General features: G+C 39.8%; 1 protein-coding gene across 4 annotated transcripts in view; it reads left to right on the top strand.

The window, feature by feature from the left end:
- The first annotated feature begins 2,665 nt into the window (after positions 1-2,665).
- Dnajc15 (DnaJ heat shock protein family (Hsp40) member C15) overlaps positions 2,666-25,020 on the top strand; it is a 64,550-nt gene continuing 42,195 nt past the window's right edge. For 2 of the 4 annotated variants that reach the window (XR_015637939.1, XR_015637940.1), the window contains exons 1-2: positions 2,811-2,926; positions 19,408-19,459. Coding sequence is in view for 2 of the 4 variants with exons in the window: in NM_001106050.1 (NP_001099520.1) it covers positions 2,825-2,926; positions 19,408-19,459 (154 nt within the window). In the remaining 2 variants the exon portion in view is untranslated. Of the gene's footprint in view, positions 2,927-3,695; positions 3,885-6,087; positions 6,207-19,407; positions 19,460-25,020 lie in introns of all 4 variants that reach the window. The other 2 variants (XM_087585387.1, NM_001106050.1) reach the window with 2 other exon arrangements.

Below are 25,020 nucleotides of genomic sequence, written 5' to 3'. Positions count from 1 at the left end.
TAAAATCAGGGACTAGACAAGGCTGCCCACTCTCTCCCTACTTATTCAATATAGTTCTTGAAGTTCTAGCCAGAGCAATCAGACAACAAAAGGAGATCAAAGGGATACAGATCGGAAAAGAAGAGGTCAAAATATCACTATTTGCAGATGACATGATAGTATATTTAAGTGATCCCAAAAGTTCCACCAGAGAACTACTAAAGCTGATAAACAACTTCAGCAAAGTGGCTGGGTATAAAATTAACTCAAATAAATCAGTTGCCTTCCTCTATACAAAAGAGAAACAAGCCGAGAAAGAAATTAGGGAAACGACACCCTTCATAATAGACCCAAATAATATAAAGTACCTCGGTGTGACTTTAACCAAGCAAGTAAAAGATCTGTACAATAAGAACTTTAAGACACTGAGGAAAGAAATTGAAGAAGACCTCAGAAGATGGAAAGATCTCCCATGCTCATGGATTGGCAGGATTAATATAGTAAAAATGGCCATTTTACCAAAAGCAATCTACAGATTCAATGCAATCCCCATCAAAATACCAATCCAATTCTTCAAAGAGTTAGACAGAACAATTTGCAAATTCATCTGGAATAACAAAAAACCCAGGATAGCTAAAGCTATCCTCAACAATAAAAGGACTTCAGGGGGAATCACTATCCCTGAACTCAAGCAGTATTACAGAGCAATAGTGATAAAAACTGCATGGTATTGGTACAGAGACAGACAGATAGACCAATGGAATAGAATTGAAGACCCAGAAATGAACCCACACACCTATGGTCACTTGATTTTTGACAAAGGAGCCAAAACCATCAAATGGAAAAAAGATAGCATTTTCAGCAAATGGTGCTGGTTCAACTGGAGGGCAACATGTAGAAGAATGCAGATCGATCCATGCTTATCACCCTGTACAAAGCTTAAGTCCAAGTGGATCAAGGACCTCCACATCAAACCAGACACACTCAAACTAATAGAAGAAAAACTAGGGAAGCATCTGGAACACATGGGCACTGGAAAAAATTTCCTGAACAAAACACCAATGGCTTATGCTCTAAGATCAAGAATCGACAAATGGGATCTCATAAAACTGCAAAGCTTCTGTAAGGCAAAGGACACTGTGGTTAGGACAAAACGGCAACCAACAGATTGGGAAAAGATCTTTACCAATCCTACAACAGATAGAGGCCTTATATCCAAAATATACAAAGAACTCAAGAAGTTAGACCGCAGGGAAACAAATAACCCTATTAAAAAATGGGGTTCAGAGCTAAACAAAGAATTCACAGCTGAGGAATGCCGAATGGCTGAGAAACACCTAAAGAAATGTTCAACATCTTTAGTCATAAGGGAAATGCAAATCAAAACAACCCTGAGATTTCACCTCACACCAGTGCGATTGGCTAAGATCAAAAACTCAGGTGACAGCAGATGCTGGCGAGGATGTGGAGAAAGAGGAACACTCCTCCATTGTTGGTGGGATTGCAGACTGGTAAAACCATTCTGGAAATCAGTCTGGAGGTTCCTCAGAAAATTGGACATTGAACTGCCTGAGGATCCAGCTATACCTCTCTTGGGCATATACCCAAAAGATGCCTCAACATATAAAAGAGACACGTGCTCCACTATGTTCATCGCAGCCTTATTTATAATAGCCAGAAAATGGAAAGAACCCAGATGCCCTTCAACAGAGGAATGGATACAGAAAATGTGGTACATCTACACAATGGAATATTACTCAGCTATCAAAAACAACGAGTTTATGAAATTCGTAGGCAAATGGTTGGAACTGGAAAATGTCATCCTGAGTGAGCTAACCCAATCACAGAAAGACATACATGGTATGCACTCATTGATAAGTGGCTATTAGCCCAAATGCTTGAATTACCCTAGATCCCTAGAACAAACGAAACTCAAGACGGATGATCAAAATGTGAATGCTTCACTCCTTCTTTAAATGAGGAAAAAGAATACCCTTGGCAGGGAAGGGAGAGGCAAAGATTAAAATAGAGACTGAACGAACACCCATTCAGAGCCTGCCCCACATGTGGCCCATACATATACAGCCACCCAATTAGACAAGATGGATGAAGCAAAGAAGTGCAGACCGACAGGAGCCGGATGTAGATCGCTCCTGAGAGACACAGCCAGAATACAGCAAATATAGAGGCGAATGCCAGCAGCAAACCACTGAACTGAGAATAGGTCCCCTATTGAAGGAATCAGAGAAAGAACTGGAAGAGCTTGAAGGGACTCGAGACCCTAAAAGTACAACAATGCCAAGCAACCAGAGCTTCCAGGGACTAAGCCACTACCTAAAGACTATACATGGACTGACCCTGGACTCTGACCCCATAGGTAGCAATGAATATCCTAGTGAGAGCACCAGTGGAAGGGGAAGCTCTGGGTCCTGCTAAGACTGAACCCCCAGTGAACTAGACTGGTGGGGGGAGGGCGGCAATGGGGGGAGGGTTGGGAGGGGAACACCCATAAGGAAGGGGAGGGGGGAGGGGGATGTTTGCCCGGATACCGGGAAAGGGAATAACACTCGAAATGTATATAAGAAATACTCAAGTTAATAAAAAAATAAAATAAAATAAAATAAAAAAAAAAAAAAAAAAAAAAAAAAGACCGGTCCTTTAAGGGTCTGACCCTGGGCTTTGACAGGGTAAGTAGATTGGAGTGTGAACCATATTTTCTGCAGCTAGATCTCCACTAATAAAACGGGACGTCTGCCCTGAATGCGAAGTTAACCCGTCCGCACTAGTTTGTCCCCGCGGACGCCTCGTAGTCAACTCAGCGCGTCCTCGGAGTCCCTGAACTGCTATGGCTACCGGTGGCGGCGTGACCTCCAGAGAGGGGCTGCGCTACGCCGAATACCTGCCTCCTTCTGCCCAAAGGCCGGACGCCGACATCGACCACACAGCGGTGAGTCTGCGGGCCGCCACTGTCCCGCACCACTAAAACCCAAGACCTCCCACTCCCACCGGCTCGCCGGGCGCCTCGCTTAAGCCCAGAGGCTGCCTGTGCCCGGCGGGGTAGACACGCTGTCTCCTCAAAGTGACACGGACCACAGAACTGGTCCGCACATATCCAGTGAAGATACCTATGGGTCTCCCTGGGCAGAGGGGACCCGGGGGGCCTCCTTGGGGAAAAGTAGTTAAGAACCTTTGCGTGAAGATCCGTGAGAACAGTTAGGAGCCAGCGAAGGGAGGTGGGAGAAGCGCTTCTCTAGCATCCCTAAAGTCTGGAGCACTCAACCTGTGTCCAGTCAGAAAAGTGCATGCGATTTACTCAGGCAAATTCTTTCCTTCAACCCTCTGGGCCCTGGAGATCGAACTAAGTCGGCCAGCACCTCCAGCGGCTGAGTCACCACTCTGGTTCACCTCTGTAGGGGGGTGTATAGGATTCAGGACATACTTTAGGAGGTCTCTTGACTGGCTGGTCTCAGGAATGCTAAATTGTGTGTGAGTCTTCACCAGTCCTTTTTTAATAACAGGAACTTTAAAAAAAACTTCCTTGTGATATCTTGACATGAACTTAAGTTTTTAAAAATTAGTATAATAGTCAAATTGAAACATAAAGGTGAAGTAAATATCTTCGTAGTGACAAGTAGCTGTTTGAATTTGTGTGAAATGCGTTCACGTTATTGTGTTAGAGGTTGCAATAAAGTGATCATGTTGCCCTTGTATTGCAGCAGTTCTGTGTGTGGAGCTACAAATGCAAACCGTCAGGATTTTACTTTGTAAAAGGACTCGCTGCATATCCCAGGCTGGACTGGAGCTTATGATCCTCCGGCCTCAGCCTTCTTACTTCTGGCCTATCAGATATTGGTATCCTGTTGTTATTTTTAATTTTTTTTTCCCAAAAAGGTGAACACTCTGAGGTAAATTGTTAAGACTGTCTCCTCAGTTTACATGGTAAATTCACTTATGGAAAATGATGTCTGTACTAAAACGGAGTAAAAGTCATTTAAATGGTTTGAAGTTCTTAACAAAACAAAGATGACCGGACTACTCCCCTACATAATGTCACTGGTACCTTGTAAAAAAAAGAGTTAGGGATGGTTCTTTATTTCTGTGTTGGCTGGCCTTACACATGTTAGGACTTCTGAATTCAGGAGTCCACCATCCACAAAGTACCCTTCCTCTTATGCAAACTATTCGGGAAGCTCAAAAGGGCTTCACAACATTTTCAGAATGTCCCGGAGGGATCCTTGTTGATGCTGTTGAGAATACTTGGTCTAAATCAAACCAATAAGGTAGACGACAAGATTATTGATAATAACTTCAGGTAACTGAAGGTAATGGGAGATTGACAAAAGGGTAAGTGTTAGGAAAGGAAAAAATGGCCTTGAAAATAATTAGCCTGGTTGACATAGCCAGTTCCTAGATAGCCAAGGCTACATAGAGAAACCCTATGTCAGGAAAAAAAAAGAAAGAAAAAAAAAGGAGAAATAAACGAGAAAAAATTAGACAGTGAACAGATGGTGTAAGCCTTCAGCATTCGGGAGGCAGAGGCAGGCTGATCTCTGTAGGTTCCAGGTCATCCTGACTACAGATCTAGTTCCAGGACAACCAGGAGTACACAGAGAAACAGTTTCTTGAAAAACAAAGAGAAAAGAAAAAAAAGTAGGCACTGATATTTATTAGAAATTAAGGGAAACCTTTTTGTTTTACTAAATTTACTGAAATTTACTTTTATGTAAATTGTAGAATATAACTGCTTCTGTACTTACCAAATAGTTCTCCTTTTTCATGAAGCTTCTGTTAATAGACTAAGATGTAATGGTCATTTACCTGTAAACAAGACTAAATGGATCAGGTAAATATGTATCTAGTTACCTTTGATAAAGTAACATTCTACTTTGTTGTCAAATGTGTTTCTAGCAAAATTGCTTCTAGTAGAAAAGGAGAAGAGAAACTTTAGTTAGGATGAGACTATTACCAATATTTACATGTTTAGATAAAACTCACTTTGGAGTAGTAGCCTTTGAACTCTATTACTTTTCCAGAAAACATAATTTATTATTAGGATAGTAAGACATGTAACACAGTTAGCACCTATGTTTCATTATAACCACTACCTAAAGGCTAAACCTATCCATGTAGTAGCTAATGTCTTAGTAAGCATTTGTTCCCCCCAAATAACTTCCTATTAACACCTAAGACATATTTAACCTTGATTCTGTTCTTGCTTTCCCATGCTACAAGTTATATTGACAGTTTGATGTAACTGTCCAGCATCTGTTAGTGCTTGATATGCAGTAAGTAAGTATTAGGAACAGCAATGCTATTTTGGAAGAGGAAGGGATGAGAAGAATGATTTTCTCAAAGGATGGACAGTAAGAAGTTCCCACTGCCTAACAATGAGTCTTACAAACAAAACCACAAAAATTTAACATCTTTGAAATATGGTTGTTATCTGACCTGTCCCCAAACACGCCAATTCTGCTATTTCCATGTCCTGAGTAAAGCTATCAACTCTACTGTCTCCTTTACTTCTGACCATGAACCACCTAGGTGTAGGCCCCAGATTCTCTCTTCATTGTTAATCTCGTAGTCTTTATCATTTCTCCTCTGTAGCAGAGGATCACCTGTTATCACACACTTTAACAGTGGTTTCCTTACCTTGCTAGCTCACACTCTTCGAATATCACACTGCCACGGTACAGCAGATTAGTCATGTGGCCACTCCTGTTCTCAAATCATGCAGCTGGCCAGCTCTTAACTTTAGTCAGGGTGGAACTCTTCAGGACTGTTCATGCCCTGGTCCTCGGTGGCTTGCCCAGCCATGCTTTCCGTCCTTTGGAGTACACATTGCCCATATACCGTGGTTAAACTGGGTTTCCATTTACCTTATGAAAACGCCTACTTCTATGGCATTTTAAAGCTTTCTCTCTGGCTAACATTCTTTGCTGCATAAGTTCCTCCTTCCTTTTTGAAGGCCCAGGTCCTCTGGACCCAGGTCCAGAGCCTTCCCTGACCTGAGTTTCTCTTCTGTAGTAGGAAAGTTTGTCTCCTATTTATTTGCTTAGAAAGTTATACAGGCTTTTATTGTAGTTTATTATTATATCTCAACTTCCCTAGGTTTAGGTCTCTCAGGAAACACACCTGTGGGGTATTTGCGAGGTGTTTTGCAAAGAGGGAGACCTACTCTGATGTGGACAGCTTCAGCCCATGAGAAGAATCCTGAGCCAAATAAAGAGGTGATGCCCCAAGTGGCAGCTTTCATTTTCCTGCTTCCTGCTTATAGATGCCTTGTGATCAGCTGCCTCCTGTTCCCTGGACCACCATGCCTTTCCTATCTGGATGGACTGTACATCCTCAAACCATGAGCCCACTGAATACATTTCTATTGAACCTCTTGCCTCCAACTGCAGAGTGCTAGGATGGCAGATGTGTTCCACCATATCACGTGCTTAAGTTGTTATCCTCTGGTGTTTAGTCATAGCAACGAGAAAAGTAATGAATACATTATCAAAATTATTTATGTCCATATTTATGTAAGCACCTAGTACTCCAGGCATGGTTGTACATTCCTTAAATCCTAGCACTCAGGAGGCAGGGGCATCTCAGTGAGTTCAAGGCCAGCCTGGTCTACAAAGTGAGTTCCGGGACAGCCAGGGCTACACAGAGAAACCATGTCTCAAAAACAAACAAAAAACAACAAAACCAGTTTCGTCTTCTGCTACTGCATAGCTAATGTGGGTATTTGAGTCTAACACCGGCTTGGTACATATTTTTTCCTGTTGGTTGTAAAGAAGGACAAGAAACAAGAATAAGTATCTCTCTTCTCACTATTCTTTCTCCAGAGCTTAGCACAAGGCCTGGCATGTTCATGTGGTAAATGCCAATTAAATAATTATTTAGTGTACGATCCATCCTTCCTTTTTCTATCCCAACTTTTACTCCTTGAGAATAAGGCTGTTTTTTTCTGTTTGTTTCCCTCTGGCATAATCTTTGTCTGTCTTGAATTCAAGTGATGCAGGCTCAAGACAGATGTTTTAGCATTTTATAATACTTAGGGAATTTGTTTCTATGTAGATGGTAGTTGTTGTCAGGGAGAATAAAATGCCACAGAGAATTTTTAAACAATTTTGGTGTCATTTAAAAAAAAAAAATCAGCAGTAGCAGCTGCGGTAGTGTGGGCTGCTTTTCTAGTTTTCTGATTTTTTTTTTTTTTTAATTCATGGTAGTGGAACATTTGAGTAATTTCCCATTCCCAAGACTCACATAGGAAAGTAGGGGAGTAGCCCTCATGAGTTGACCACTGACTTCCATATGTACAGTGGTGTGCCTATCACCCCCACCAAACAGAACCCCCAAGTTTGCTTACTTTAGTTAATAGATCCTGTACCTGCCGTCACCTGCATAATGACATCAACCTACAGTGCATTTATGGAGTCTTTACTTGGTGTGTAAGGTGCCTACATGCTTTAGTAAGTACAAAGTCAAGTCAAAACATGCATTTGTGCTTGGGAGACTTGCTCCTAGTGACCCTGTCTGCCACCCTTTTACAGCTTCCCCTGGGCACAGCCACCACAGAGCCTGTTGTAGAGTCCTTGTGTTTGTCAAGGACAGGTTAGTGAGGCTGAGCCTGGTGTATGGCAGACGCTTCCTTTGAGCTCAGACCCATTGTTTCTACTTTGGGAAATCAGCAAAGTATAGAAAAGTGAGTGGATGAGCCAAACTTTGAGAAAGGGGAAGAAAGGGAGTTAACCTGTGAATTATTTAGCCTGTAGTTAGAGAAGCCTTGCAATCCTTTGCAGCTTGAGGTTAGAATATCCTGTGATTTAGAATTATTCTCATAGTTGTTGTTTATATTTTCTGAGTATGATAAGTATTTTTGACTAAGATTTCTATAGATATTGCTTTAGGTACTTTTAGCTACTCTATGACCACCCGCACCCCCTCCCCCCGATTCCATTTAACCTAAAAACACTTTTGCACAATTCTCTCAAGTAAGTTATTTTATAACATAAAAATGTTCGCTTCTGTCTGTGTGTGACTGTTGTGTATGTGTGCCTGTCAGGATCAGAAGAGGGAAGGGCAGTAAGTGTCCTTAACCACCAAGGCATCTCTTGAGCCTGGTGTTTCTGTTCTTCAGTATGTGTAAATAGTTAAGGAAGACGTAAGCTAACATTTAATAACTGTCTGCCATGCAGTTTCTCTTCATAAAGCCTGTGTGGGGCTTCATGAGATTTTTATTTCACACAAAGAAGATGAGCCTTAAAGAGGTTAATTAAGTCTCTCAAGGTTACACTGATAGCAGGACTGGAGAAGCAAAGGCCAGTCCCTTTTGCTATAGAACATTACCATTCCGTCCTTTAGATAAAGGAGAAGGGTGGTTTTCAGTTCCGAAAAGTGATTTGTAGCCTTGGCTTTTATGATAATTTTCAAGGTCTTCAGATAAACCTAGATATGTTTATAAATTCTTAAGCTTCAAAGCAGATTGATTTGAAACAAGGAAGGGATGAATAATATATTATGAAAATTAAAAGCTGTGATAAGGTCCATCTAAGCAATTTCTGTCTTACAGTGAGGTAGGTTCTGGGAAGGGAGGAAGAGTAGTTTCTGGAAAGGAGATAAATTCCCAAGTAAGAAATAAGAAAACTTACAAAATACTGTAGATAAGATAGTTAAGATGTTTCAGTCTTATTAAATTACCCTCAAGATATGGAGTTCTACTTTTAATCCTCCTGCATCTAGAGATTATTCATCAGACTGCTTTCCTGCCATTTCAGACTATGAGCTGTTGGTTAAAATGAATTTCTTTTGCTGGTCTCAACCTCAGAGATTTAACTGCCTTTGCCTCGAGAGTGATAGGATTGAAGTTGCAGGCCACCATGCCTGGCTGTGTGAGTAAGTCCTGCATTGCTGGATAGATTCATGACAAACAACATAAGGTAGGAGAGTCCATGTTGGCTTAAGAGCTCTCAGGGCTCATCCGTGGGCATTTGGTCCTGTGGGCTTAACAGAGCAAGCTGGCGGTGAGAACATGTGGAGAGATGTTCATTTGTTGGCCAACAGAGACGCAGAGATCAAGACAGGAAGTGGGCAGTGATAGCATACTTCTGAGGACCCACCCCCTGTGACCTTTTCCTTCAGCTTGGCCTCATTCCGTAGTTCCCTTAGTCTCCAAAATAGTGCCATAAGCTAAAGGAGCAGTGTTCAGAACACAAGCCTGTCAGGAACATTTCAGATTCAAACCTCACCACAACAGTAGCAAAATAGTCTAGATCTATTAGTTCAGGAAGTCACTGGACTAAAATAATAATAATAGTGATGGGGTTGGGGATTTAGCTCAGTGGTAGAGCACTTGCCTAGCAACTGCAAGGCCCTGGATTCGGTCCCCAGCTCCGAAAAAAAGAAAAAAGAAAAAAAAATAATAATAGTGATGATAATGTCAAACTAATAAAAAATAACAAAGGAATTGGTTGGGTGAAAAAGGCCCCTTTCTTCAAATTATAATGATGTAAGAAATAGCAAATTGAGAATAAAACCAAAATCAGTATTGATGTTTACCAACATAATCTGTGTCCTCTCCCTGTGCTTCCTTTTGTCTAAAGCCCTTTATCCTAACCTTGACCCCACTGTCCTTCATTTTTATTTCTACTTTTCTCAGAAGGAATCTGACTCAGGCCAAACACCATTGCCTAACCATTTGTGTATCGATGTAGGTAATTAATCTTATTTAGCTCAGACTGAGACTAAAAAAACAAACAGAGCCTGTTTCTTGCTCTCTAGAACCTCATGTGTAGTGGAGGGAGCCAGATTTTGCAATGTGGTCGTAGTGGAGAGTCAAAGGCCCAGAGGAATTAGAAAGCAGAGCAGTATGAGTTGGGAGGATTGGGGAAAGGCATTGGCTTTTTTATTGTGTGTTGGCTTTTTTATTGTGTGGATGCTTATTTGATCTTGCTACTGATACCAGAGATAGACTAAGTCCTCAGCTCCAGAGAGTCCCAAGTGACCAGACTGTCACCCACTCTGCAGAGGTAACCAGACTAGTAGTAATGAAGGAAGAAAGGAGCCTTCTTCTCGTGGTCTCATTAGCAGGCACGGGCCTATAATTTGTCTTCAGATTGTATACATTAAATGCTATAAAAATTTTAAAAGAATATGATTCCAAAAAAAATCTGAGGAATTATTATTTTAATGATGTCAAAACATACAGTGTAAACCAAAGAATAAATAGCTCTTAGGCATTCTGAGTGAGCTGACCTGGGGTGTCTCTCAGGAAAAAAAAAGAGGAATGTGGTTCCTGGAGGCTCTATGGACAGATTTTAGGGCTGTTTGGTCAGCTGGTCAGAATCCTTTAGGTTTATGTCAAAGAGAGACATAAGCCAGCTTTAGAATGGAAAGGGGCTCTTCTCTTTCTTCCAGTCCCTTTGTTGTCCTTGTCATTTATCCTGCTCAGTGTGACAGTGGTGTGGTTGAGACCACAGATTATCTGCAGTCTTTAACTGATAATAAGTGTTAACCACATCTACAGAATACCCACAGCATCTCCAAGACAAGCCCAGCATTTTATTCTAGCTGAGTCAACACATGAAATTCACCCCCACTGTGTCTTTGGCTTAAGAAGGAACCTGGAGCAAATTTGCAGCTTAGTTGGAAATTTGCCACAGCCTGTCTCTGTCTGTGGCTACCATGACTGGTTTGTAGATACGTTCATTCAGGTTTTAGTTTAATGTGAGCAAAGAGCTTTTGACGTTACCAGGAGAAAGTGCAGGCAAAACTCAACATTATTCGAATAAAGCCAAAGCAGCATTTAAAAAATTATTCCTAAGAAATCATGTAGTGGAGCTTTGGGAAATTTTCATTTATTATACTGATGAGTGAACTACAACTCACTGGAGGTGAGTCTAAGAATTGTTTCTTGTGCTTGACGCTTGGTTTTGTTACATTGTCGTCATGCCTCCCCCACGCCCCATTTATTCAGTAGTATTGTTATAAAGTTTAATGCTTGCCTTTGGTTTAAAAGAAATTAAATGGCTTAAAAGCAGAATAATAGAACTGTACCAGCTGTTCGTCTCCTATTGGCATGGGGATTGTTTTGAGCCGTGAGTATGTGCTGTGGAACAGCATTGCTGAGGGCCGAGGAGGTACTGTGGACTGGCCAGGAGAGATGAGAAATTCATGCAGCTTGAAACTTTCAGGTAAGATATTGTAAAATCTCTCTCCCAGTGTCATTTTAAGGGCTGATGTGTGTGTGTGTGTCTTTTCATCTTTGGGATGGTAGAGGTGGAACCCAGGCCCTCACACACTGTGCTTGCTTCCCACCTCTGGGGTAGCTCAGCACACTACTCTTACCCGGAAGTACTCCTCTAATGCCCCCCATCCTGCTGAGTCATCAGTAGCCTTAGTTATTCCCTCTTCATATTTCCCTTTTACTTGATGCTGTTTAAATTCAGAGAGTTTTCTTTGTGGAAATTGAACCGAATAATAAGACAATATAAAACACTGAGTTCAGCAAAAGTGATTTGCTTGCGATTAACCCTTGAGAATTGAGACCCTGCCAGGAAACAAGAAAGAATGATTCTGCTTAATCCTGCTCCTCCTTCTTCCCTCTCAACCCAGTGCTAATGAATTCCTATACAATTCATCTTCTTCAGCACCGCATGTAGTTTAAAGTAAGCCTAAAGAGAGTTCCTCAGATTTCCTACCTCCACTCCAAGGGGTTTAGTCTGACCTCAGCAAAAGGCAATTTCATTTTTGTAGTTGTTCAAGATAGTAACTTTGACATTCTAGATTTGTCACTCGAATATCACAGACAGTATCAGAAAAATCTTTTTACTTTTAAAATACAAAAGTCTTGAACCTTACCATTTTCATCACTATCACCCATTATTTTTTCTTAGATTATTTTAATATACTTACTCTGGTTTTGACTCTATTGTTTTTTGTTTGTATTTTCAACATGATAACTAGAGACTGTGATAGTGTTAGGTCTCTGCTGGAAACAGCAGGACAACTGAAGTTCTGAGGTTCCCTGAGAGGCCCTCCAATAGCTTGTCCAACCTGTGGGCTTCATGCAGTTCGGCCCAACACAAAATTGTAAACTTACTTAAAATGTAAGAGTTTTGTTTTGTTTTTTGTTTGTAACTTGATTGCATGGTACTTGAATGGGAACTTTGGTCACACTATTGTGTTGTAATGTCAACAGGTGGAAAGTGTATGACACCTGACCTCTATACATATTTCCTTATTCCCTTTGCTCTCTGTGCTATGCCTGCTGGCCTGTTTATTCCTCACACCAGCTGCTGCCTCCTTTAGGCTTGTTCCCTTAGTCTGTAGTGATCTTTCTTAGATGTGAACATGGCTTCTTTGCTTTCTACAGCTTTTAGTTTTTACAGTCACCTTCTCAGTGAAACTTTTTGTATCTACTTTATACACACTTGTCATGGTGTTCCCTGCTTTCTTTCTCCTGTGGTACATATCACTGTAAACTATTGTTTCCTATGTCGTCGTCATCATTGTCGTCGTCGTCGTCTTCTTCTTCTTCTTCTTCTTCTTCTTCTTCTTCTTCTTCTTCTTCTTCTTCTTCTTCTTCTCCTTCTCCTTCTCCTTCTCCTTCTCCTTCTCCTTCTCCTCCTCCTCCTCCTCCTCCTCCTCCTCCTCCTCTTCCTTTTCCTTCTCCTTCTCCTCCTCCTCCTTCTCCTCCTCCACCTCTTCCTCCTGCTCCTCCTCCTCCTCCTGCCTCTCTCTCTCTCTCTGTCTTTCTTGAAACAAGATCTCACTTTGTACCCCTGACCAGTCCAGAACTCACATTGTAGACCAGGCTGGCCTTAAACTCACAGAGATCTACCTGGTTTTGCCTTCTAAGGGCTGGAGTTAAAGGTGTGCACAACCACCATGGCTACAGTTTGGTTGATTATTGTTTCCACAGGACAGGTAGTACTACACCTGATAGACCCCAGGGATTTTAAATCATACATATTTAAGTCTTCAGAGAAAAGGTTTCACAACTAATACTTGCTTGGTATGGCATAATATAGCTTGTTCACTTTCTAAGATTCATTTTGAAGTTTAATGAACACCCCATATGAGGTGTTGAGAGGGGTAGGGTCTGTGGGAAGTGAGTAATGTTAATAAAGCTATCAAGATGGAATGATGGTGGTTTTATACAACAGGGAAAAAGACCAGTAGGACATATACACACACTTCTTGCCTATCTTTTACCACGTGGCCCTACATCACCAACTTGTCAAGAAGGCTATTACTAGATATGTTCCCTGGCTCTTGGGGTAGAATCATGAGCCCAAATAAAACATTTTTAAAATGACTTACATGATCTACTACATTGTATTATATATTTTTAAAAACACTATATTTTTCAGCACATGTCCTAATTGTCTGGGACATTTAGCAACTTTTTATTTCAGTAAGTTTCTAAGTGCATTGTTCTGTGTGTTGTTGTATGAACAATTTTAGACATCTGGTTAATTTAGTATAGTTGGTAGAAAAGGACTGACATTTACTAACTCTATTCCTAATTCTGCATTTAGCTTTTATGTGCTTTTCAATCTGATTTTTCTCATTTTGTCACTGGCAATTTAGTTTTAAAAGCTCATTGTTTAAAAAAACAGTAAAAGGTGTGGGAGATGGTTCAGTTGGGAAAGCACTTGCTGTGCAAACATGACAACCTGAGTTCAGATCCTAAACACCCACACACCACCAGTGTCAGGGCAACCAGCAAAACGGAGCTAGGCAGACCCCAGCAGCTCCCAGGCCAGCCTGCCTCGTCAGGCAGTGGACTCCAAGCTTACTGAGAGACCTACCTCGAAACATAAGATGAAGGGACTGAAGAAGGCAGACTCTAGCCTCTGCATGCACACACATGTGCATGAACCTCCATGCACATCAGCATCCACACACACAAAGACAAAAGGATGCAAAGTAAAGATTAAAGTACACCTTCATTCTTTTGGCTGGATCAAAGTAGGGTTTGCTTACCTGAAACAGGGCTAGGCATATAATTGAGCGAGAGATTGCTTACCTAGCATGTGTAAGCCCAGACTTGGTCCTCAGCACCACAAGAAAAGGCAGTCAATCATGGTGACTCTTTCTTTCTCTCCCAGTGCTGGAATTGAAGGCACATTCCAGCACTCCTGGCTCCATTACATTCTTAATGTCATTATGCTTTACTGGCAAAGCATGAGGACCTAAGTTGTATCCTAGAACCCACAGTAAGAAAAGCCAAGTATAACACTGCATGCTTGGAATCCCAGCACTAGAGAGTTAGACACAGACAGATCTCTGGGATTCACAAATAGTACTTGGTGTGTTCTAGGCCAGTAAGAGCCCTGTCTCAAAAAAAAAAAAAAGTGGTTGTCATCTAAAGAACACCCCGAAACGTTGCAACTTATATACAAGCACATATCCACATCCGCATGTGAATATATACATACATATACAAATTAAGGTCAGAGTTATCTGCCCAGTATGAGCTGTTTGTCAGACTGAAGACTGGCTCTCTTCTATTTCCTGTTTTCTCCATGTGGAATTAGAAATGTGGCTTCCTCTCCATATGAGTCCTTCCCAGATGTAGAGGATTAGAAAGAACTATTGGTAAGTTATAACTCACTCTTTGTGCTTAGGAAGGAAGACCAGGCACTGTATAGATGGTGAAGAGCACACGCCTTTCCTGCTGAGACCCCGAGTTCAGTCCTAGCCCCTGTGTTGAGTATCTCATAACTGCCTGCACCTCCAGCTCCAGGAGATTTACCGAACTCTTCTGGATTCCCTGGGTACCTGCACTCATGTGCACAAGCCTCTTTGCACATACACAGATAATTTTAAAAATAAAAAGACTAATGGACTTAAAAACATGAAGGGAGAATTTTCTTATGCAGTATAAGCTAACTTCAGATTCCCCCTGTAGGCCAGGCTGGCCTCCAACTCTAGACGCTACTGCTTTGCCTCCTGAGTGCTAGGATTACAGGCCCATGCCAGCCAGACTCCGCTCCCAGTGGCAGGAGCATTTTAGTGAAGGAAGAAGATAGGACATAGTATTTTCTAGACATAATATCCTATATCAACTAAGTTTTGATTTAACTCTGTTTATGTCTACCATTTTACTTAACATTTCTGTATTTAACCTGATTAAAAGGACTCATTCTAACTTTAGGTAGAAACCTAGTTGTGTAGGGTGTACATCTTTCAGATTGACCTCGGTTTTCATTTTCCTCCATAAATACTTCCTTCATCAAACTATCTTCAACAGAAATCATCCACTTACCGTGCGTGTGCTATCATTGTTTATGCTGTACATAAACTGTAGAAATTAATTAATATACTTAAAGAGATAATTCAGACATTCCTTTCCAATAGGGCATTTTAATTACAATAAATAAAATAGGATTTTGAGTAGTCTTATCATTCTTTGCCCTTTATTGTATAAATAAGATGTGATTGCACAGTTTTGGTCATTTACTTACTGAACTTATTTAAACCATGACCTGTCTAACTTGAGTTTGTTTGTTAGTGTATTTAAAAGTTATAAGATTCTTTTCCCTTTATGAAAACCCATGGTGCCTAGAAAGCTGCAGGAGACAAAAGCAGTGTCTGTACAACTTAGAGTGATACGTGTATTCATTTTAGTAAGGATAGAGTACTGTAAATATTGAAACAAGAATGGCAGTAAAGGTCTTTGGAGATTGGTATGGAGAAGATATTGGAGGTCTATTGTGTGCAGGGTCCTTAATAGGACATATTTGCTAGAGACCCAACATATATGTATGCATGTAATGAGGTGGTGGGTAATAAGAGGCACATTAGTGAAAGTTCTTGTAATAAGTGGATGCTTTTGTTGAAGGAAGTATTTGCTGAGGTGTGAGCTGCGGAAGTTAATCAAAAGGAGAATGAATCACTGAGAGAAGCTAGAGCTGGGGAATGTCCCTCAAGTGAGGAGGCAAGGCTCTAAACTGTGACCAGAAATCGGTGAGAGTTCAGGCATGAAGAAACACTCCTTCAACAGACCCGCAGCCCAGGGAGATCAAGGCAGAAAAGGAACTGGGGAGTCACATGCTATTTCACCTTCATCTTCTGTCAGCCAGAGGTCCGAGGGCAAGAATACTGAGTGGTAGAGGTTTAGAGATGAGGGAAATGAGGTAAAAATACAAAAGTAGACAAAGGCGGGTAGAGAATGGGCCTGGGGAAGCAAGTAGGGAAATAATTAGAGTACTCGACACTTAATTGAATTAAATCGGTTTTTTTAAATATATTGTAATTATACAAATTATTAGAATAAACCGATTGCCTGGGGGTTAATATGTCCTAATAAAATACCTTTAGTACTGAAGTAAAATCTCTTTGTAATCGGAGAGGCAACTGTTAGATTTCTGAAGACATCGGTAAAGAGACCAGAGTCTGACCTCACTAGAAGGAACTGTTTATCAGCACACACAAGGGGCAGCCTCTCTCCCTAACAAAAGTGAGGGGTCTGCCAAGGGGAAAAGTTGGTAGAATGAGGGGCTTGAGAATGGGAAACTGAATGGGAAACAGCCACGGGGGCCTGTGTGTCTCCCCTTCAGACTGTCCTCCTGAAAGTGTTTGCTCAGTAGACATTTTCTGTGCTTCTCTCATTCTGCTGGTTCTTTCAGCTGATAAGGCTGAGCAAGGTCCTGGGAATCCAGTTTACCTATAGAAGCTTTCTGTCAACTGTTTGTCTCATGTATTTTGTAATTATTACATTAGCAAAATGTTACAATAATTATCCTACAAAGGGTTTGAAACTAGAGTAACTCTGTTATATAGGAAAGGAACAAGGAGATCCAAGTCCTTTTTTGTTGAAAGTATTGATTTCATGGTAAAAGAATTTATAAATGGACATTATAGGCCAGAAAGTAAGCTTTATTTAGAAAAGAACTTGAGGTGGGAGTTCTGTTGTTTCTGATCCCTGACTCCCAGCTTGCTAATTGTCTCATCTCAATTTTAAAGTTTTGTAAATGATTGTGTATCTAACCTAGGGAAGACCAATTAATTTTCTGGAGCCTTCCTCAGAAGTCAGTTCTTCCTGTACTTAGACAAATATAAGGGCCAAAGGACTTTGCTAATACCTCTGCCACACCACTCACAGTTGATATTGGATGGTGACATTTACTATTTAACACGTGCCAGCCCATTGTGCTAAGACCTTTGTAGATATTCGTATACTTTGTCCTAATAATAACCAATGAGTGTGTGCAGACTTGATAGCGGTTTGGAATGTATCAGTGGACAGATCCGCTCTGCAAATTGGTACATAGAGCTTTACGTTCTGGCAAGAATATCTTCTTACCATTTCGTTGCTGCTGGTATTTTTTTTTTTTTTTGCTTATTCTTGGATACTTTATCATGTTTATGAGCATTTATGTGTTAGCCCTATCCTCCACCGACCCTGCTGAAGTTGAACACAAGGCCTTTCTCATCTAAGTCCTTGTCTCTGAGATTTTCTTAAAAGATAAAAGCCTCTGACCTACTATCCTATTGTCTTTTGTTGCTAAGTTGGAGGAAGTCCATCTGTATATTGGGTGTATGCTGCTTGTTGTAACGACTTCTGCCAGTCTGTAGAAGATTGACGCTGCAGTCTTATTAAGAACAGGAAGGTTAGCATAGGCAAAAATGGATGTTTCTAATAGATGAAAATATAAAAACTGTAAGGGTAATAGATTTTCCAAAGAAAAAAGTGGTTTGATTAAAAAGAGGTCATTAAAAAAGATGTAGAAAGTTCATAACACCATGGAACATATCACCAAGGAAACCTTGTGGTGGTTTGAATATGCTTGGCCCAGGGAGTGGCACTTTTAGGAGGTGTGGCCTTGCTGGAGTAGGTGTGGCCTTGTTGGAGGAAATGCGTCACTGTGGGGGTGGGCTTTGAGGCCCTCCTAGCTGCCTATGAGATAGATTTCTCCTGTTTGCCTTTGGAACAAGATGTAGGACTCTCAGCTTCTCCAGTGCCAAGCCTGCCTGGATGCTGCCATGTTTCTTGCCATGTTGATAATGGACTGAACCTCTGAACCTGTAAGCCAGCCCCAATTAAATGTTGTCCTTTATAAGAACTGCCTTGGTCATGGTGTCTCTTCACAGCAATGAAAACCCTAGCTAATACACTGTGCCTCTCCAGAGCATTTCCTATAACTCAATACTTAATTCCCTTCTGTTTAGTAAAAATGAGGCCAGTTAAGCTAAAAGGAACTTTGAAGTTTCTCTGAGTAGATCAGTGTTCTTCTGCAAGGGAGTGAGTAGTCCTTTACTAGTGTCCTAGGCTGGTGGAGTTTGTTGTAGACTGGACCCAGGATGGCAAGACTAGGGGAGCTTGCTTCCCTATGAAGATCTCTAGATGGCTGAATGAGTTACTGGACATAAATTTTGCACCATTGTGCAGCTGCCCTTTCTGATCTGATGATTATCATTTTAGAGTCAAATCGTGATTAAGCTTTGATTGCTTAACACTTAGGTGTCTCTTTCCTTATAGAACTTGCTGGTCACTTTTGTGTAAGTTCTGTGCAGGTAACCATAGCTTTGGGTTTCAAAAAAACCAAAACCAGAAATCTAAGGGAGGTTTGCAATGAATGTCTAAAGAGAATTTTCTCACTCTAGAAGACAAGGAGACCCAAGGACACTCGGTTCAACCATTGTCTCTGCCACAACCTTCTTTTTGATGTATTTTCCTAGAATGTTTAAGGAGAAAAGTTTAGAATGACATGGACATATATCCAATTTTTAACCAGATCTTTTTCATCAGAATTAGCTCATTAATTTTATGACATTCTGAATTAAAGGCTCTTGCTATAAAATAATTTTACCTGTCTTAGAAGAATAGAAAATTAATTTAAAAATCATTTGTTATTTTTACTAATTTTGAATATTTCTTTCCTAAGGATATATCTAAGGTTTTATTAAAATTCTAAGTATAGAAAATGCAATTGAGCATTGTAATCATAGAGTATTACAGAGGAAAATATGTGGTTTTATCTTTATGAAAGACAAACATTAAACCCACGATTGAGAATAACCTACAGAAAAGATTTTAACAGCACATAATATGAAACCCTTAGAATGAACTCAGAAATTAAATGAAAATCTGGAATTATTTTCGGTTACTAAAAATTAACTAATAACTGGGAGGGAATCTCTGTGAGTTCAAGGCCATCCTGGTCTAAAAATCAAGTTCCAGTTTCAAGAGAGGCAGGGCTACACAGAGAAACCCTGAGAGAGAGAGAGAGAGAGAGAGAGAGAGAGAGAGAGAGACCCACAAAGCAAGCAGTATATAGAATCCCATAGACAATATAGATTTTTAAGTTGTCTTCTTCATAGCAGCACTTGAAGAAAGTTTATTTAATGTAATTATCATTGTTACTGAAGAGATTTACTTTTATAGCGTCATGGGCATGACTATAAATGATAATACGTTTTCCTCCGCAGGGAAGAAGGCTGCTGGCTGTAGGACTAGGTGTCGCAGCTGTTGCATTTGCAGGTATGTTGTCTCGGTTTTCAGATGTAACACCTTCCCCACCGTTTACAGGCAACCTAGCAGTAATCAGTCAAGCAAAATATAAATAAGCATTGCAGTAAAGAAATTGCGTAATGGTTGATATTCCTGCTTGTTCTTTCCAGTTTTATTTATAGTGTATAATAATAAGAAATCTCTAGTATGGGCTGCTGAGATGGCTCAGTGGCTAAAGCACTTACGTGCAAGCTTAAAGATCCAAGTGAGACACCAGCATACATGCTAAAGTCACACAGGAACTCATGTAATCCCAGTGCACAGTGGAGGGCTGAGACAGGATCCTTAGAAGTCCTGGACCAGCCAGCCTGCAGCATCCACCAGTTAACCACAGAAAGGCTGTGTCAAACAGGGTCAAAAGTGAGGCCAGCATCCTACGTTTTCCTCTGACTCTGCACACCCAGTGTGACACATATACATGTGATAAGGAAGGACAGCCTGCTGGAGAGATGGCTCACTCTTTGGAGCACTTGCTCTCCCAGAAGACCAGAGTTTAGCTCCTAGCGCCTGCATCAGGAGTTCACAACCGTTCTAACTCACCTCCAGAAGAGCCAACTCTCCCTTTTGGCTTTTGCAGATACCTGCTCACAAATGCACCTAAATAAATAATAAAGTAAATCTTTTTAAAAAGATTGTTTTATTTATTGGTATTAACCGATCATGTGTTTGTATACACGTATGATGAGTGAGTCTGAGCAGAAGTACACAGACAGCTTTTGACAACTTTAAGGAGTCAGTTCTCTTTCTCCTACAGAGAGAGGTTCCAGGATGGAACTTGGGTTGTCAGGCTTGAACAACAAGTACCTTTACCCTCTAGCCTTCTCCCTGCCCTAAAGTCTTTAATACAATTCAGTACATGTGAAGGAGTTTCCTTATGCTCTCATGTTTATATGGACTTGAACATTTCAAGGCACCATTTTCTTCTGAAGACTGCTTAGTCATCTTGTAACTGTTGATATAGTTTTTTCTTTTTTCTTTGTTTATTTTTTGATATAGCTTTTTGTTTGTTTATAAACTTGGGAGAATTTAGTCCACCACTACAATTATCTTATTAGAAAAATAGTTTTAAATGTTAAAGATACTCTATTATTAACTTACAACTTTAAGTTGCATAGCTATTCCCTCACTAAATATTAATCTGATAATATTTCCATGTGTTAGTGTTGTGCTGTTGCTTTGTTAAAATAACTTGATAATCAACTTGGGGGAGAAAGGGTTGTTTTACAATTCCAGATACAGTTATAGCAGGGAAATCAAGGTGCCAGGAACTTACAATCAGCTAGCCACATCCACAGTCAAAACAGAAAGAGCATTATTGCATGCATGCTTGTGGTCAACAGTCTTTCTCTACCCTTACTCAGTTCAGGATTCTCTGTCTGAGGAATGGTGCTACCCATAGTGGGCAGTCTTCCCATACCAATGAACATAATGAAGACATTCTACAGACATGTCCATTAGGCCAACCTGAGCTAAGATGGCCCTTTATTAAAACACTCTTCCCAGGTGATTTTTAGACTGTGTTAAGGTGACAGTTAAAATTAACTATTACACCATGTTATTTAAATTCTACGGGTTCAACTATGTTCATTGTATTTTTCTTTGGATAAAGCTACATTCCATTCGGTGTGGTACAGTTAAGTTCCAGTACAAAATGACAGAGTTTATTTGGTTCTATACAGTATTTAACTTTATACAGTTCTCATTAAAAACAGTCAGAACTTAAAATTAGCAAGACCCTTTAGATTTTTTTTTTGCCAGCAGGTATATGTACCAATTTTCTACTATAGTTAACTACTTCTGAGCTTTGATGAGAAAAAGATAGTGTTTTCAAAGAAATCCTAAAAGTTGTCATAAATATAAATCAATTTTAGGGGGTTGGGGATTTAGCTCAGTGGTAGAGCGCTTGCCTAGCAAGCGCAAGGCCCTGGGTTCGGTCCCCAGCTCCGAAAAAAAAAAAAAGAATAAATCAATTTTAGTACTACTATAGGGTAGGCATAACTATAAATTCAACTGTGAGCTTTTCATTTTAATTTAGATAAGGCATATATCTTACCTCTTCTTCTTTCAGTCAGTGACAAGAACTTATATGCATATTTTACACAGAAAAAGCTCATGTTACAAATTAGAGTAGCAGAAGTTGCCCAGAGCTAGATAACACTGAGTAAAAGAACGTAGGAGACCATATACTTCCATTTGTTGCAACTAGATCTTCCAGTTTATGTTTAAATGGACCTCAAATATCACTTCCTGAAATATTTATCTTTCCTGTCCACTAAGGCAGGAGTTTAGTTGGTGTGCCTGATTGTGGTTTTCAAGAACTTTGAGGTGATTTGAAAGTGATATTTTATATATGGAGCGAAATAGTAAACTACCCCGAAAGATCCAGATAGTTGAATCTTCCCACTGGAATTTTTAATTTGCACATGAGCTTCTGTCTGGTATTAGAATTTAGGTTTGTGGTATCTTACACGATTTTCTAGCAAGACCTGTGGGAAGGCACAGGTGGAACGTGTGCCTTCTGATGGTATCCTTGGGCAGGGCCCTCAGCATGACTTAGGATCTGTATTGCTGTAGCTCCCACTTACCAGCACAAGGAGCTATTAGGATACTTAACAAAGGGAAATTAAAGTCAGAGTTTGCTCCTCCTAAAAACTCAGATATGTTTTAGAAAAGAAACTCATATTAAATTTTTTATCTTTGGTAGAGGAAATCTCTGGCATAGACCAGTTTAGCTATTTTCATTTAACAACTAACATTTCTCTCACTCACAGAGTTTCTTACACTTTCTCAAAGTATAATATAAGCACTTATTTTCTACTTGGTTTTATATTTCCATTTTACATTTTACATTTCCAATTCCAATTTTATTTCTTAGTGATTCAATTTGATTACTTTCTAGTAATCAAATAGAGACATTTACTCCAATATATATGTCTAAAAATGTAAATCTGTCTTTAGATAAACTGAACGATTTTAACTTTCAATTTCAGTAGTAGTTATAATATGAAATATAACATAATAGTAATTATAATCTTTTGATCAAGATGGAGATAATTGCCAAATTGCCAAACTCTTCTCAGGTACCTTAGAGCTAAAAGTGATACTAAGGGTTTTTTTTTGTTTGTTTGTTTGTTTTTTGTATTTTTTTTTTATTTTTTTTTATTGAGTATTTCTTATTTACATTTCGAATGTTATTCCCTCCATTTAGTTTAATGTTAGCGACTGATTTGCTGTATATGGCTTTTACTATGTTTAGGTATGGGCCTTGAATTCCTATTCTTTCCAGGACTTTTATCATGAAGGGGTGTTGAATTTTGTCCAATGCTTTCTCAGCATCTAATGAAATGATCATGTGGTTTTGTTCTTTCAGTTTGTTTATATAATGGATCACGTTGATGGTTTTCCGTATATTAAACCATCCCTGCATGCCTGGGATGAAGCCTACTTGATCATGGTGGATGATTGTTTTGATATGCTCTTGGATTCGGTTTGCCAGAATTTTATTGAGTATTTTTGCGTCGATATTCATAAGGGAAATTGGTCTGAAGTTCTCTTTCTTTGTTGGGTCTTTGTGTGCTTTAGGTACAAGAGTAATTGTGGCTTCATAGAAGGAATTTGGTAGTGATCCATCTGTTTCAATTTTGTGGAATAGTTTGGATAGTATTGGTATGAGGTCTTCTATGAAGGTCTGATAGAATTCTGCACTAAACCCATCTGGACCTGGGCTCTTTTTGGTTGGGAGACCTTTAATGACTGCTTCTATTTTGTTAGGAGTTTTGGGGTTGTTTAAATGGTTTATCTGTTCCTGATTTAACTTTGGTACCTGGTGTCTGTCTAGGAAATTGCCCATTTCCTGCAGATTTTCAAGTTTTGTTGAATATAGGCTTTTGTAGTAAGATCTGATGATTTTTTGAATTTCCTCTGAATCTGTAGTTATGTCTCCCTTTTCATTTCTGATTTTGTTAATTTGGACACATTCTCTGTGTCCTCTCGTTCGCCTGGCTAAGGGTTTATCTATCTTGTTGATTTTCTCAAAGAACCAACTTTTGGTTCTGTTGATTCTTTCTATGGTCCTTTTTGTTTCTACTTGGTTGATTTCAGCTCTGAGTTTGATTATTTCCTGCCTTCTGCTCCTTCTGGGTGTATTTGCTTCTTTTTGTTCTAGAGCTTTTAGGTGTGCTGTCAAGCTGGTGACATATCCTCTCTCCTGTTTCTTTCTGCAGGCACTCAGAGCTATGAGTTTTCTTCTTAGCACAGCTTTCATTGTGTCCCATAAGTTTGGGTATGTTGTACCTTCATTTTCATTAAATTCTAAGAAGTCTTTAATTTCTTTCTTTATTTCTTCCTTGACCAGGTTATTATTGAGTAGAGCATTGTTCAACTTCCACGTATATGTGGGCGTTCTTCCCTTACTGTTATTGAAGACCAGCTTTAGCCCGTGGTGGTCTGATAGGACGCATGGGATTATTTCTATATTTCTGTGTCTGTTGAGGCCCGTTTTTTGACCAATTATATGGTCAATTTTGGAGAAAGTACCATGAGGAGCTGAGAAGAAGGTATATCCTTTTGCTTTAGGATAGAATGTTCTATAAATATCTGTTAAGTCCATTTGGTTCATGACTTCTCTTAGTCTGTCTACGTCTCTGTTTAATTTCTGTTTCCATGACCTGTCCATTGATGAGAGTGGGGTATTGAAATCTCCTACTATTATTGTGTGAGGTGCAATGTATGTTTTGAGCTTTAGTAAGGTTTCTTTTATGTATGTAGGTGCCCTTGTATTTGGAGCATAGATATTTAGTATTGAGAGTTCATCTTGGTGGATTTTTCCTTTGATGAATATGAAGTGTCCTTCCTTATCTTTTTTGATGACTTTTAGTTGAAAATTGATTTTATTTGATATTAGAATGGCTACTCCAGCTTGCTTTTTCCGACCATTTGCTTGGAAAGTTGTTTTCCAGCCTTTCACTCTGAGGTAGTGTCTGTCTTTGTCTCTGAGGTGTGTTTCCTGTAGGCAACAGAATGCAGGGTCCTTGTTGCGTATCCAGTTTGTTAATCTATGTCTTTTTATTGGGGAGTTGAGACCATTGATGTTGAGAGATATTAAGGAATAGTGATTATTGCTTCTTGTTATATTCATATTTGGATGTGAGGTTATGTTTGTGTGCTTTTCTTCTCTTTGTTTTGTTGCCAAGACGATTAGTTTCTTGCTTTTTCTAGGGTGTAGCTTGCCTCCTTATGTTGGGCTTTACCATTTATTTTCCTTTGTAGCGCTGAATTTGTAGAAAGATATTGTATAAATTTGGTTTTGTCATGGAATATCTTGGTTTCTCCATCTATGTTAATTGAGAGTTTTGCAGGATACAGTAACCTGGGCTGGCATTTGTGTTCTCTTAGGGTCTGTATGACATCTGTCCAGGATCTTCTGGCTTTCATAGTCTCTGGCGAAAAGTCTGGTGTGATTCTGATAGGTCTGCCTTTATATGTTACTTGACCTTCTTCCCTTACTGCTTTTAATATTCTTTCTTTATTTT

This window comes from Rattus norvegicus, chromosome 15 (assembly GCF_021556685.1).
Source record: "Rattus norvegicus strain SHRSP/BbbUtx chromosome 15, alternate assembly SHRSP_T2T, whole genome shotgun sequence".
Lineage (NCBI taxonomy): Eukaryota > Metazoa > Chordata > Mammalia > Rodentia > Muridae > Rattus > Rattus norvegicus.
Note: the sequence above shows the minus strand (reverse complement) of the source record. Positions and strands in the feature narration are given on the sequence as shown.